The sequence below is a fragment of the Lolium perenne genome, chromosome 4, assembly GCF_019359855.2.
Source record: "Lolium perenne isolate Kyuss_39 chromosome 4, Kyuss_2.0, whole genome shotgun sequence".
Lineage (NCBI taxonomy): Eukaryota > Viridiplantae > Streptophyta > Magnoliopsida > Poales > Poaceae > Lolium > Lolium perenne.
Window position 1 is genome coordinate 392,854,464 of NC_067247.2, and position 13,197 is coordinate 392,867,660.

Genomic DNA, 13,197 nt, shown 5'->3' on the forward strand with positions numbered 1-13,197 from the left:
CTGGGGAGATCGGCAGCCAGGCACAACCGCCCGCTCATCTCGAACGTTTTCACCATAGGATCACAGGTCTCGTGGTACGAGTCGGCCCCAAACGGGAGGCAAAAGATGCGGTGCGCCTCAGTAGCTACGTCGACCTCCAGCAACTCGTCAGCGCCCCGGCGTTGCCCAGGGTTTGTACGGCCGGTGGTCACGAAGTAGAGCTTGCCATCAACGAACAGAGGTGGCAAGGTGCGCAACGGGGGACACTTGGTAGGGTACGAACGTTCGCGCCACCCGCCGGCGCCGCCTGCTCCTTCTAAGGTGCACACCATCTGGTCGACGTACTTCCTGCAATTCCACTGGCAGGGATAGTAGGAGAAGCGGAACAGCTTGTGCTCCTTGGTGGAGGGGCTGAACCCCAAGGCGAAGAGATTGTGGGTGGTGCCGAACCGGCGCTCCATGGGCGCAGGAGGCGCCTTGGGAGAGGTTGCTGTCTCGCCGGTGACAGGGTTGCAGAGGAAGACCGGAGAATCGGACTGGTCGACGGAGAAGCAGAGGAGGCCGTTGCAGATGTTGGAGAGGCTGTAGTTGCTGGGGATGGGGAAGCGATGGTAGGGCATGGGCCTTGACGAAGAGACGCTCAAGACCCTGGCCTCGTCGGACCTACCAACCTCGCGGGTCTCCATGACGAGCAAAGCCTCCGAGGCGGCGGAGAGGTGGCTGGCCTCGGTCTTGGCGTGGAGGCTTCTGAAAGAGGGGTCGGCGACGAGGTCGCGCCATAGCCTGCAGACACAGCAGCAGCCGGCGACGTCCCTGGTCGCCAGCTTGAGAAAGATCTCGCGGACAACATCTGCGGACTCCAGCGGCAGAGTATTTCCCCCCATCGTCGATGGGTCGAAACCAAAGACCTGTCGGTTTCGCAAACACGTCTGTTGCAGAGAAAAAGAGATCGGATGGATGCACTTATAGATGCCAGCAAGAAGACAGAATCCCGATAGGAAACAGAAGATGGCAACTACGACCGACCTAGCTTTTTTTTTTTTTTTTACTGAGGGAAAGCCACCACGGCAACTTTATTAGAAATTAAACCACAATTACATCGTCTAGTAGCTTGCTCATTATACAGCTAGGAGGCTCATCGACCCAATTACAAGAATTTTTAGATTCAAAACAATACCTAGCAAGAGTATGAGCAACTACATTAATTTCCCGTGGACAATGTTTAAACTCGACTTTCCCTATAGCCGTTACAGACGTCATACACTCAACGAAGATAGCAGCTGAAGAACTCCACCAGAAATCTTCTCCATTGCAAGCATTCACCACATCCAAAGCATCTGATTCTACTTGGACCGCATTAAAACCCAAACTAGCTGCTAGAGCAAGACCATTGCGCATGGCATATGCTTCTGCTGCCGCTGCCGAATCAATATGTTGTAAATAATAGCAGGAGGCAGCTATAAATCTTCCCTGCGTATCTCTAATAACAGCTGCCGTAGCACCAGCTTGGATATCAACTTGAAAAGCAGCATCCACATTCACTTTCACAAATTTGGAGAGAGGACGAGACCACTTCATCATACTCGGACCTGCATCACACGTGTATGATTTCATAAAATTTGCAGTCAGTCCAAGTATGGATGTAGCACATGTTTTCACCTGCGGAACAGGTTCACCGTGAGTTCTTTTTCTCCTCAACCACCAAAGATACCAACATGTGACACCAATCAACTCTTGAACTCGTATTTGAGGCATATTTGGCATAGAACTAGCTGGTTGTCTCAGCAGTATCTCCAGAACTACTGATCCAGATCTGTCTTCACCAACTACCTCATTTATAATGGAGTCCAGCCTTAGCTCTTTCCATATTTCCTCAGCCACCGGACAAGAAAAAAGTAAATGGTGAACATCCTCAGCAGCCACGACCGACCTAGCTTGATTAACTATGGAATCTTTTTCCCTAAACAAAACTATGAACCTTTTTTTCCCTCAAAAGATACAACTTGACAGTAACCCGTTGTATTTCCACGTGTAACCCGCTGTACTTTGCATTATAATGTTTGGAAAGTAAAAATTAGGGGTTCAATGATCAGGCACATCAAAGATACATGTTTGTATTAATTTTCTGAAGAAACGCTCCTATTAGTTCGACACAATTTCCATCCGACACAATATTACATATATACCTGCATTGAGTAGAGTCCATCACATCGGTATGCACAAACTTTGTGTACGCTTCCATTTGGTTCAACAATATCAACACCATCTACTAGGCTCACTGACAAGTCAGAACACACAGATGACAATTCTATGTGATACTACATTCCACAATATAGCTACGAATCAAACAAAAATGCAGATATGTGTGGACGCAGTTTGAAGCTGGATAACGTGTATAGGATGATCCTTAGAGCATCTCCACTCGTTGGCGCTCCTCACGGCGAAATCCGGATGAAACAACCGCCGGATTGGACGAAATAAAGTCGTGGGGAGTACCGTATTTTCAGTCATCCACCCGGAGTTCGGCGGACATAGTTTAAATTCAAACAAAGCGTCGTCCCGCGCTACAGGTACGGCCAGTTGATCGGAAAAAGAAGCAAAAGGATCAGCCACAGATCGGCGATCGGAGGGAAATTACACGGAAACAGGCTCATCGGCAGTCCCGGCCGGCACAGCGGTGTCCAACGGACCAGTTTCGTCACACGCCGTGGTCGAAGCAGCTGCGGCAGTCGACGACGAAGCAGCGGCAGTCGACGTCGAAGCAGCGGCAGTCGACGAGGTAGACGGTGAGGAAGACGAGGTAGGAGCCGGCGGAGACGACGAAGGACTGGCCGGAGTGGCTCGGAGGATGTCGCTGCGGTGGCCCTGGTACCAATTCCTCGTCTCCTCGGCCATCAGTTCCATGTTGCCGCCGCCCATCAGGAACGCCAAGTCTGTGTTCCTCTTCTTCGCCGCCGCCGTCGTCTTCAGCAGGGCGATCTAGACGCCTTGGTTGGCGAGCATCTCCCGCCACCTGCCGTCGAACTTGTCGTTCCTCCCGTCGGCGTGCGTCCTCAAGTCGGCCCAGCACTTGTCGATCGACGCCTGCATCCTGTCGGCGGGATTGCCCGTCCTTTTGAGCTCTTTGAGCTTCTTCTGGCCGAGTTCAGGGCGCCCTTCCGCCGCGCCAGCCGCCGGAGCGTCGGGGTTGCACTGCTCGGTCTTGCTCTTCGAGAGGGTCTTGCGGGTTTCCTTCCACTTCTCGCAGTTCTCGAGGCGGGCGTAGACGTTCAGGAACTTGAACTGCATGCCGGTGTCGTCCATGTACATGTCCAAAGCACGGCGCAGCTGGGGAAAAAGAGTACGGCGATACGGGTCAGCTCACGACGATGTACACGGTGCACAGCTAACCTCGGTGATGCAGGGTCGACGGAGCATACCTTTTGCTCCAAGTCGTGGCCGCTGATCGGCCGTTCTTCGACCTCCTCCTGTATGCCGTGCCATTTGCTGCACGCCGTCTGCATGATCCCCCAATGGGTGGCCATTGCCTTGTCTCCCCGGTACACGTTCATGTTCGTCTTGTTGAAGTAGGGATCGACGAGTTTGCGTTCGTCGAACGCCTGCTTCACTCGAAGCCAATATGTGTTGAACGACTGATTGGCCCTGGTTATGCCGTTCATGGACACGGTCATCCATGCTTCGGCGAGGCACTCCTCTTCCTTCGGCATCCATTTGATACGCGGTTCGGCAGGCGGCGAGTCCTTCTTCCTCTTCTTCTTCCCCTTCGACAGGTTGGCGGCGGCTTGAGTTGGTTGTTCTTCTTCTTCGTCTTCTTCTTCGACGGCTTAGCTTCTGTCGGCAACATCCTCCCCATACTCGTTGCGCGCCGCGACAGCTGCCGTCGCCCTCGCCTCCTCTTGCGTGAAGAACCCCGGGCTCGCAGCGGCGGCGGCCATGAAGAACCCTGGGCTCGCAGCGGCGGCCATGGAGCCGGAGGTGATCATCTCGTGGATCTCCTCGTCGTTCGGCGCCGCCATCGCACCGAACGGGAGCGGCCCTCGTCGCAGGGCCGGCGAGGTGCCCTCGAACTGGCCGCCGCTGCCGTCAAGCTCGGGCGGCGACGGCGTGAACCTGGACGGTTGGACGTAGGCGCCCTCTTGGAACATGGCAGGCGGCGACGGCGAGTACATCGAAGGGGAGAAGGACGACGGGGAACTGCTTGTACCTTGCGTCGGCCATTGGCCGGGGAACATGGCGCCGCCGCCGCCGCCGGGAACATGGCCCATGCTCATGGCCATGCTGATCTTCCTCGCTTGCTCGTCCAGGGCCGCCGCCGCCCTCTTGGCGGCGGCTTTCTTCACCCTCTCCGCCCTGCCGCTTGTTTCGACCTCGCGCCGTTTCTCATCCGCCGCCCACTCTGCGTTCGTCATGCCCGGCGGCCGCTCCTTCTTCGCCCGCGGCTTCCTCGTCGTCGCCTTCGGCGACATTGTGGTGGATGAGAAGACGAGGAGGAGAGCGGTGGTGGACGAGAAGACGAGGCCGGGAACTGGAACTGGAAGACGAGGAGGAGAATGGACAAATTCGGCGGGAGAGAATGGGGATATGCAAGCAAATTGGAGGAAAAATCGACAGGATTTGGTTTTCCTGTCGCCGACTACGCGGGTCCACATGACGTTTCGCGCCAAATTCTTTCGTCCGGAGTCCCCGAGCGCGCCCCGGGGGACCGGGGATGGCGTGGGCTCGCCGGATGGATGAAGGGCCAAATCCGGACGAAAACGAGGAACCGGAGACGCGACTGGGCCGAATTACGCCGTCCGGATGGAGAAAACGTCACTCGGGGGCCTCGTCGGGGAGACGAGTGGAGATGCTCTTAGGCGTTGGTTCTCATGCTGTTTTGGTTGCTGTACACTGAAATGCTATTATCATCTGTCCACATGAGGCTGGACAAGCTTGTGTAGGGTCAACACATGATGGCATTGCACCATTCAGGGCTCCTTTGATTTAAAGGATAGGAAAAGCATAGGAATAGAAAATGCATAGGATTGGAATGGCATGTCTACTTGAATCCTATAGGAAGATGAAGTTTGTTTGATTGTAGCAAAGGAATTTTTTTCATGAGGTATGAGCTAATGGTTTTTTTCCTATAGGAATTACACTACAAGATTCCTATAGGAATTTTTCCTACATGATATGTTCCTATGAATCAAACAACATATATAGGAAATTTTTCCATAGGAACCAAATCCTACACAATTCCTATGCAAATCCATTGAATCAAAGGAGCCCTCAGATTAACAATAACTCATACCGTTGGCACACGACAGAGAAAATGGTTAACAAATGGATTGTCTGGAACCGCATGAGATGAAAAACTGAATAAAATGTTGGATATATTTGTGTTAAGAATAGGAGTCCTACTGGGAGAAGAACAGTCCCTTGCTTCCATTGAACTTCTTTCATGTTCTCAGAGCAAGAGAAGACCTGACCTGCAGACAAAACAACTTTGACGGTTGAAGTAGCACCATTAGCGACCTTTGCCAACCGAAAGCTGATTTCTACAAAACAAATGTAGCAAGATCCTTGAGCTCAGAGCCCAGGATTTCGAGATTATCTTTTAATGTGGATTTATACCTCTATTTATATGTCTTGTCACTGGTACTTTCTTTTACATCTTTGCCCGGAAGAACATAAAAACCTTCTTATATCTATGTACAAAAGGCTCCTGGTGGGCTGGTAGTAAACAACAATTACTTCATCCGGCCCTAACTACTTATTGCAGGTTTACTGAACCTAGACAGATTTTAGCCAGCATTTTACCTAAACCAGAGACAAGTACTTATGTCCAGAGGAAGTACATAAAAATTGTATGCTGCCAGTATTATCCACTAAGAGGTTCACTGTGTTCATAACGCATAAGAGGATAAATCAATCTGATTTCTGAACAGACATAGAAAAAAACCAATAAGCATATACCTCTTATGATACAACCATAATGGGGAAATGTTTAACCGATTCAAGGTGCCGGCAAAGAAGTTTACTCTCTCATGATGATGCTATAATAAGATTTTCGGTCTCGTCAACCTCAGACTTTTGGGCTATACATAGGCTTAATTATCAAGTTTGGCAAATGTAAAGAAACTGTGCAGCTGATACAGGGGAACATACATCAAGGTACCTGCATAGATACAGAGGAGCGTTTCATACTGTAGATTATTTATCAATGATGACCAGATTAATCAGATATTCGATGAATGCGCTTCACATTTAGAAAAGGCATTAGATTCAACCATGTTTTCCAGTAAAATGTCTAGGCAACCTTTTTTTAAACAGGGTCCAGAGTGTGAGCATTCATCTTCTTCAGTCCCAGGAAATCAATTAATTAAGCGAGAGTAGGTTAATGCTACAAATGGTTCACAATAGTAACATTTGGAAAAATAATCAACAAAAAATGACAATAGAGCTCTAATGTCCAATCAATGACTATTAGCATTTAAAATTTGTTACTGCACATTTTTTCTAGATGAAGTGATGTTTTGCACTAAAAACATACAGATGCATCAAATATTGTTGAGTTGAGCCAGAGTAGTGGCCTCGAGGTAACAACAGTAAGAACTTGAAGCAAAGAAGATGCTTGTCGTAACCAATTAAAGGTCAGGTGGATAATATATGTACTTCAGTTTTTATTAATTAAGAGCATATTGTACCTTGACTGCAACAGACACGCATGACATCCTAGAAAATCTGAGACATTTAAAGAGTTATGTTGGATCAAAAACAGTAGAGAATATAAAATGAGAGTAAATTTGCAAAATAAAGGGAAGATATTTCGATCATACAAACAATCCAGCATCAAAAGAACTCTCACATCTGACATTTTTATTTTACAGCGACGTCACCTCAATTTGTAAGACGTCCATTTTTCTGGAAAGGGAAAAATAGACGCCAGCTCTGCATCAAGCGATGCATATAGCCATATAAATACTTCTAAAATATTATCTCATAAAAGTCTTTTACAATACCACATTATGTAGTATTAGCGTGATGCAAATCCATAAAGAAAACTGCGCAAAAATAAGATGGACATTTGAACTAAACTAGTGCTCACTACTAATTAAACAACTAACTCTCGTGGGAAAAACCACGTTGCCATACTCCCCATGATTTCATCAGGAGTTTGAGATTCTGGGTCCATCTCGTCATGCTCATCCACAAAGTAGAAGGCCAACTCATTCTCATCCTCGCCGCTAAGCGCAGAAACATATTTTGAGTTACGGTCACTCACGTAGAGTCTGCCAGCCATATCAGTTGGAACCCACTTGCATGTGCCCAAGTTTGCCTCTAGGACCTCCACATCTAAAATGTAGCTATCGGAGCAATTTTGTGTGCGCTCTCGTCGCCTTAGCATGAGCAACTTGCCATTCGACTCGATGAGATATCGAAAAATAAATATGTATTCCCTTGGTTCGTTGGGCATGTCTCCTCCGTGCTCGTAGTAACCATCCTCAAGGAACTCAGCGCGTTCTGGAATTAACCCATCACCTTCATAGTATGTGAAATTGTTAGCTTCATAGTCATCTAGACCATTTATAAGATTTAACGCATCTTCTTCATCCTCGTTGCTTGAAAAATCTTCATGGTCATCGTCACCTGCATCAAGGCTTGACAGCCCCTCGTCGTAATCTGCCTCTTCTTCGTCATCATTGCTCGATGATTCCCCATCCTCGTCGCCCTCCTCATCAAAGCTTGACATGTCACTGTACTCTGCCTCATCTTCGTCTTCATTGCTTGATGCTTCTCCACCATCCTCATTCGCTTCTTCCTCATATGCCTCGTCATCATCCGGCATGTACTCGATAACACATCCAGCACTTGCAACAGCAGGTATGCCATCGTCATCCTCGTCAAGGCCCAGCATGACAAGCTCCTTGTCATAGGTGATCCCATAGAGATTTCCCCCGTGGAAGGCGATGTCATTTATAGAGGCATATGCTACATCTCCTTGTTCAGGGAACCATGCACCGGGTTTCCCAGGACGACACAAGATGAGTGGGTAATTTCCACTGTTGGTCGTCACGGCGATGATATCATCTTGGTCAGACCGCATGAGCACCTTTCGAATATTAAACCTGTCATGGACCTTCCCGATGACAGAGTCTAGGCCAGGGAGCGGCACCGTAGTTTTGGTGAACGGGTGAAGATAGCTGCGCCGTCCACCATTGGCGCCATCGGTGCGGTAGAGAGCGAGCCAGCTGCCATCGGCACCCACGAATCTTGTATTGTCAGGGAAAGGAACACGCCGATGAAAACCATAATCGTGGGTGACGAAAGTGCCATCGGAGTGGAGGACCCACGGCAGCCCAGGACGGGCGTGCTCCCGCACGGCCGAGTGCCAAGTACGGCACACGGCACGGAAGCGGGCGAGGTCGTCGGGAAACGGGAGTCGGGCAATGACCCGTCCTAGGAGCTCCGGCAGGAGGTCGGCCCACAGTGAAGGCTGCCATGTCGTCAACGCCATGGGATCAACTCGACTCGATCAGAAGCTTGGTTCAGTCCAATCGAACAACGGGAAGACTTCGCTCAGCTGTTGCGAGGACATCCTGCAAACAGAAGATTTTCAGAAAACAGACCTGCTCCGACCTGTATCCAGGTAAAATAGAACTGATACACGCGAACTAGCAGCATGGTTATAAAATAGGACTGATACGCTAACTCTCTCAAAGCAATAGCAACTAAACTATCGTCAGACATGTAGAGGTCATCGATCACCTGATGGTATGTGCATAAAATTTACGTCCAAGACGGAAACATTAGCGAACTAAATAAAACTCAATTATGGATGAGCAGATCTGCATCCATCAGGAGATTTTTACCCCAAATTTACAGATCTGGAATCAAGAGTTAAACAAGAATCGAGACTTGCCTGCCATGCCTCCGGCACGTTGAGTTCCGTCACCGGCTCCAACACGGCTGTCGGAGTCTCATCAGATCTACCGGAACCTTCATTGGTCAGACAGGATTGTTCGCATCGGCAGATGTTCTGACGTGCCAACGGTACCTTGCGATCACGGTCCAGATGTCTACGAAGAGAAACCACGAGGGTAGGAGGAGGCTCTAGTCATGGGGCATGGAGGCTAGGGTTCCGACGATACTGTTTTCGGCTGAACTGTGAGGGCAGAGAGACAAACGAGTTCTCAACCGGCAGAGAAAAAAGGCTGACTTGTAATCGTGTAGCGCTGCGGGCCGCGGATGTCGACGCAATGCAGGCCTCGGTGGCAGCCCGGTTGTAGCCGGTTGGGTGGCCACCGACACGCGGTCATTGTCATGGCTGATAGTCTGTTTGGGTTGTGCAGTGCGCCAACACGCGAACTGCGATTTTTTTATAAAAAACTAAAGTTCGTTAAACTTAGCCCTATTTTGGTCAAATATACACAAAAGAAAGCCCTATAAGGACTTTAACTACAGTAGAAAAAAAAGTAGAAACCCTAGGCTAGGGTTTGGGACGTGGTGGCCACCGGCGCGCCACCTACTCCTAGTGGTACTCGTCATCCTCGCCGTCGATGAGGACATCACCCCCAGGCAGCGACGCGTTGTTCCTGCTGGACACGCCGGAGGCCGCCGGGGACTCCGGCCAGGGCGACCACTGGGCTCTTTCCCAGGCGGAGTGCGGGTGCGGAGGGCTCGCCGGCCTGCGCAAGCGTGCCAGCCGCGACGCCTCCTCCCGCTGCTCCGCTGCAGCGGCCTCAAGCTCAGCCTCGTGCTTGAGGCGGAGGAGGCGCTCCTCCTCCTCCTCCTCCTGGAGCACTGATAACCCACAAGTATAGGGGATCGCAGCAGTCTTCGCGGGTAGTAAAACCCAATTTATTGATTCGACACAAGGGGAGGTAAAGAATACTTATAAGCCTTAACAACTGAGTTGTCAATTCAGCTGCACCTGGAAAAGCACTAGTAACAGGGGTGATGTGAAAGCAGCAGTAATATGAGAGCAGTAGTAACAGTAACACAGCAGCAGTAACAGTAGTATGAGAGCAATGGCACCAGAAAATAGTTGATACTACTTCCAATGTCATGTAGAACAAGTATATGATGATGAAAGATGGACCGGGGTTCCCAGCTATCTACACTAGTGGTAACTCTCCAATAACAAGTGTTGGGTGAACAAATTACAGTTGGGCAATTGATAGGATTGAAATAGCATTAAGACAGAACATCAAGATTATTAATCATGTAGGCATATTTCCCATATATAGTCATACGTGCTCGCAATGAGAAACTTGTACAACATCTTTTGTCCTACCAGCCGGTGGCAGCCGGGCCTCTAGGGAATCTACTGGAAATTAAGGTACTCCTTTTAATAGAGCACCGGAGCAAAGCATTAACACTCCGTGAAAACATGTGATCCTCATATCTAAGCCTTCCCCTCCAGTTGTCCCAATTTCTGTCACTTTGGGGCCTTTGGTTCCGGACATAGACATGTGCATACAACTTGTAGATACAATCTAAGCAATAAGTATAGAGCTTAAATCTAAGATCATGCCACTCGGGCCCTAGTGACAAGCATTAAACATAACAAGATTGCAGCAACAATAACTTCACAAACTTTGTAGATAGACAATCATAACGTAACAATCCATCGGATCGCAACAAACACAACACCGATTACATCAGATGAATCTCAATCATGTAAGGTGATACGTCTCCGACGTATCGATAATTTCTTATGTTCCATGCCACATTATTGATGATATCTACATGTTTTATGCACACTTTATGTCATATTCGTGCATTTTCTGGAACTAACCTATTAACAAGATGCCGAAGTGCCAGTTACTATTTTCTGCAAACAATCATCATCCACACTATACATCTAATCCTTTGTTACAGCAAGCCGGTGAGATTGACAACCTCACTGTTTCGTTGGGGCAAAGTACTTTGGTTGTGTTGTGCAGGTTCCACGTTGGCGCCTGATGGCGTGTAACTCACACGTTCGTTGGGAACCCCAAGAGGAAGGTATGATGCGCACAGCAGCAAGTTTTTCCTCAGAAAGAAACCAAGGTTTATCGAACCAGGAGGAGGCAAGAAGCACGTTGAAGGTTGATGGCGGCGGGATGTAGTGCGGCGTAACACCAGGGATTCCGGCGCCAACGTGGAACCTGCACAACACAACCAAAGTACTTTGCCCCAATGAAACAGTGAGGTTGTCAATCTCACCGGCTTGCTGTAACAAAGGATTAACCGTATTGTGTGGAAGATGATTGTTTGCGTAAAAACTTGATAGAACGATGTGCAAAGAGATTGTATTTCAGTATAGAGAATTGGACCGGGGTCCACAGTTCACTAGAGGTGTCTCTCCCATAAGATAAACAGCATGTTGGGTGAACAAATTACAGTTGGGCAATTAACAAATAAAGAGGGCATGACCATGCACATACATATTATGATGAGTATAGTGAGATTTAATTGGGCATTACGACAAAGTACATAGACCGCCATCCAGCATGCATCTATGCCTAAAAAGTCCACCTTCAGGTTATCATCCGAACCCCCTCCAGTATTAAGTTGCTAACAACAGACAATTGCATTAAGTATTGCGCGTAATGTAATCAGTAACTACATCCTTGAACATAGCACTAATGTTTTATCCCTAGTGGCAACAGCACATCCACAACCTTAGAACTTTCTCACATCGTCCCAGATATCAATGGAGGCATGAACCCACTATCGAGCATAAATACTCCCTCTTGGAGTTACAAGCATCTACTTGGCCAGAGCATCTACTAGTAACGGAGAGCATGCAAGATCATAAACAACACATAGACATAACTTTAATAATCAACATAACAAGTATTCTCTATTCATCGGATCCCAACAAACGCAACATATAGAATTACAGATAGATGATCTTGATCATGTTAGGCAGCTCACAAGATCCGACAATGAAGCACAATGGGGAGAAGACAACCATCTAGCTACTGCTATGGACCCATAGTCCAGGGGTAGACTACTCACACATCACTCCGGAGGCGACCATGGCGGCGTAGAGTCTTCCGGGAGATGATTCCCCTCTCCGGCAGGTGCGGAGGCGATCTCTGAATCCCGAGATGGGATTGGCGGCGGCGGCGTCTCCGGAAGGTTTTCCGTATCGTGGCTCTCGATGCTGGGGGTTTCGCGACGGAGGCTTTAAGTAGGCGGAAGGGCAGGTCAAGAGGCGGCACGAGGGCCCCACACCACGGGCCGCGCGGCCAAGGGGGGGCGCGCCGCCCTAGGGTGCAGGCACCTCGTGGCCCCACTTCGTCTCCTCTTCGGACTTCTGGAAGCTTCGTGGCAAAATAGGACCCTGGGCGTTGATTTCGTCCAATTCCGAGAATATTTCCTTACTAGGATTTCTGAAACCAAAAACAGCAGAAAAAGAATCGGCACTTCGGCATCTTGTTAATAGGTTAGTTCCAGAAAATGCACGAATATGACATAAAGTGTGCATAAAACATGTAGATATCATCAATAATGTGGCATGGAACATAAGAAATTATCGATACGTCGGAGACGTATCAGCATCCCCAAGCTTAGTTCTGCTCGTCCCGAGCAGGTAAAACGATAACACAGATAATTTCTGAGTGACATGCCATCATAACCTTGATCATACTATTTGTAAAGCATATGTAGTGAATGCAGCGATCAAAACAATGTATATGACATGAGTAAACAAGTGAATCATAAAGCAAAGACTTTTCATGAATAGCACTTCAAGACAAGCATCAATAAGTCTTGCATAAGAGTTAACTCATAAAGCAATAATTCAAAGTAAAGGTATTGAAGCAACACAAAGGAAGATTAAGTTTCAGCGGTTTCTTTCAACTTGTAACATGTATATCTCATGGATATTGTCAACATAGAGTAATATAATAAGTGCAATAAGCAAATATGTAGGAATCAATGCACAGTTCACACAAGTGTTTGCTTCTTGAGGTGGAGAGAAATAGGTGAACTGACTCAACATTGAAAGTAAAAGAATGGTCCTCCATAGAGGAAAAGCATCGATTGCTATATTTGTGCTAGAGCTTTGATTTTGAAAACATGAAACAATTTTGTCAACGGTAGTAATAAAGCATATGTATCATGTAAATTATATCTTACAAGTTGCAAGCCTCATGCATAGTGTACTAATAGTGCCCGCACCTTGTCCTAATTAGCTTGGACTACCGGATCATCGCAATGCACATGTTTTATCCTAGTATCACAAAG

At 48.2% G+C, this 13,197-nt stretch overlaps 1 protein-coding gene across 1 annotated transcript; it reads right to left on the bottom strand.

Annotated features, from left to right (window-relative positions):
• Positions 1-6,825: 6,825 nt before the first annotated feature.
• LOC127297525 (uncharacterized) lies at positions 6,826-9,170 on the bottom strand. Its single transcript, XM_051327853.2, has 2 exons — positions 8,879-9,170; positions 6,826-8,555 (listed from the first exon to the last, which is right to left on the bottom strand). The coding sequence occupies exon 2, from the start codon at positions 8,471-8,473 to the stop codon at positions 7,070-7,072; it is 1,404 nt and encodes a 467-aa protein (XP_051183813.1). The 5' UTR covers positions 8,474-8,555; positions 8,879-9,170; the 3' UTR covers positions 6,826-7,069.
• Between the last annotated feature and the right edge of the window lie 4,027 nt (positions 9,171-13,197).

Bases quoted from the DNA above. Each gene is read 5' to 3' on its own strand.
- LOC127297525 (XM_051327853.2), bottom strand. From the start codon at position 8,473: ATGGCGTTGACGACATGGCAGCCTTCACTGTGGGCCGACCTCCTGCCG.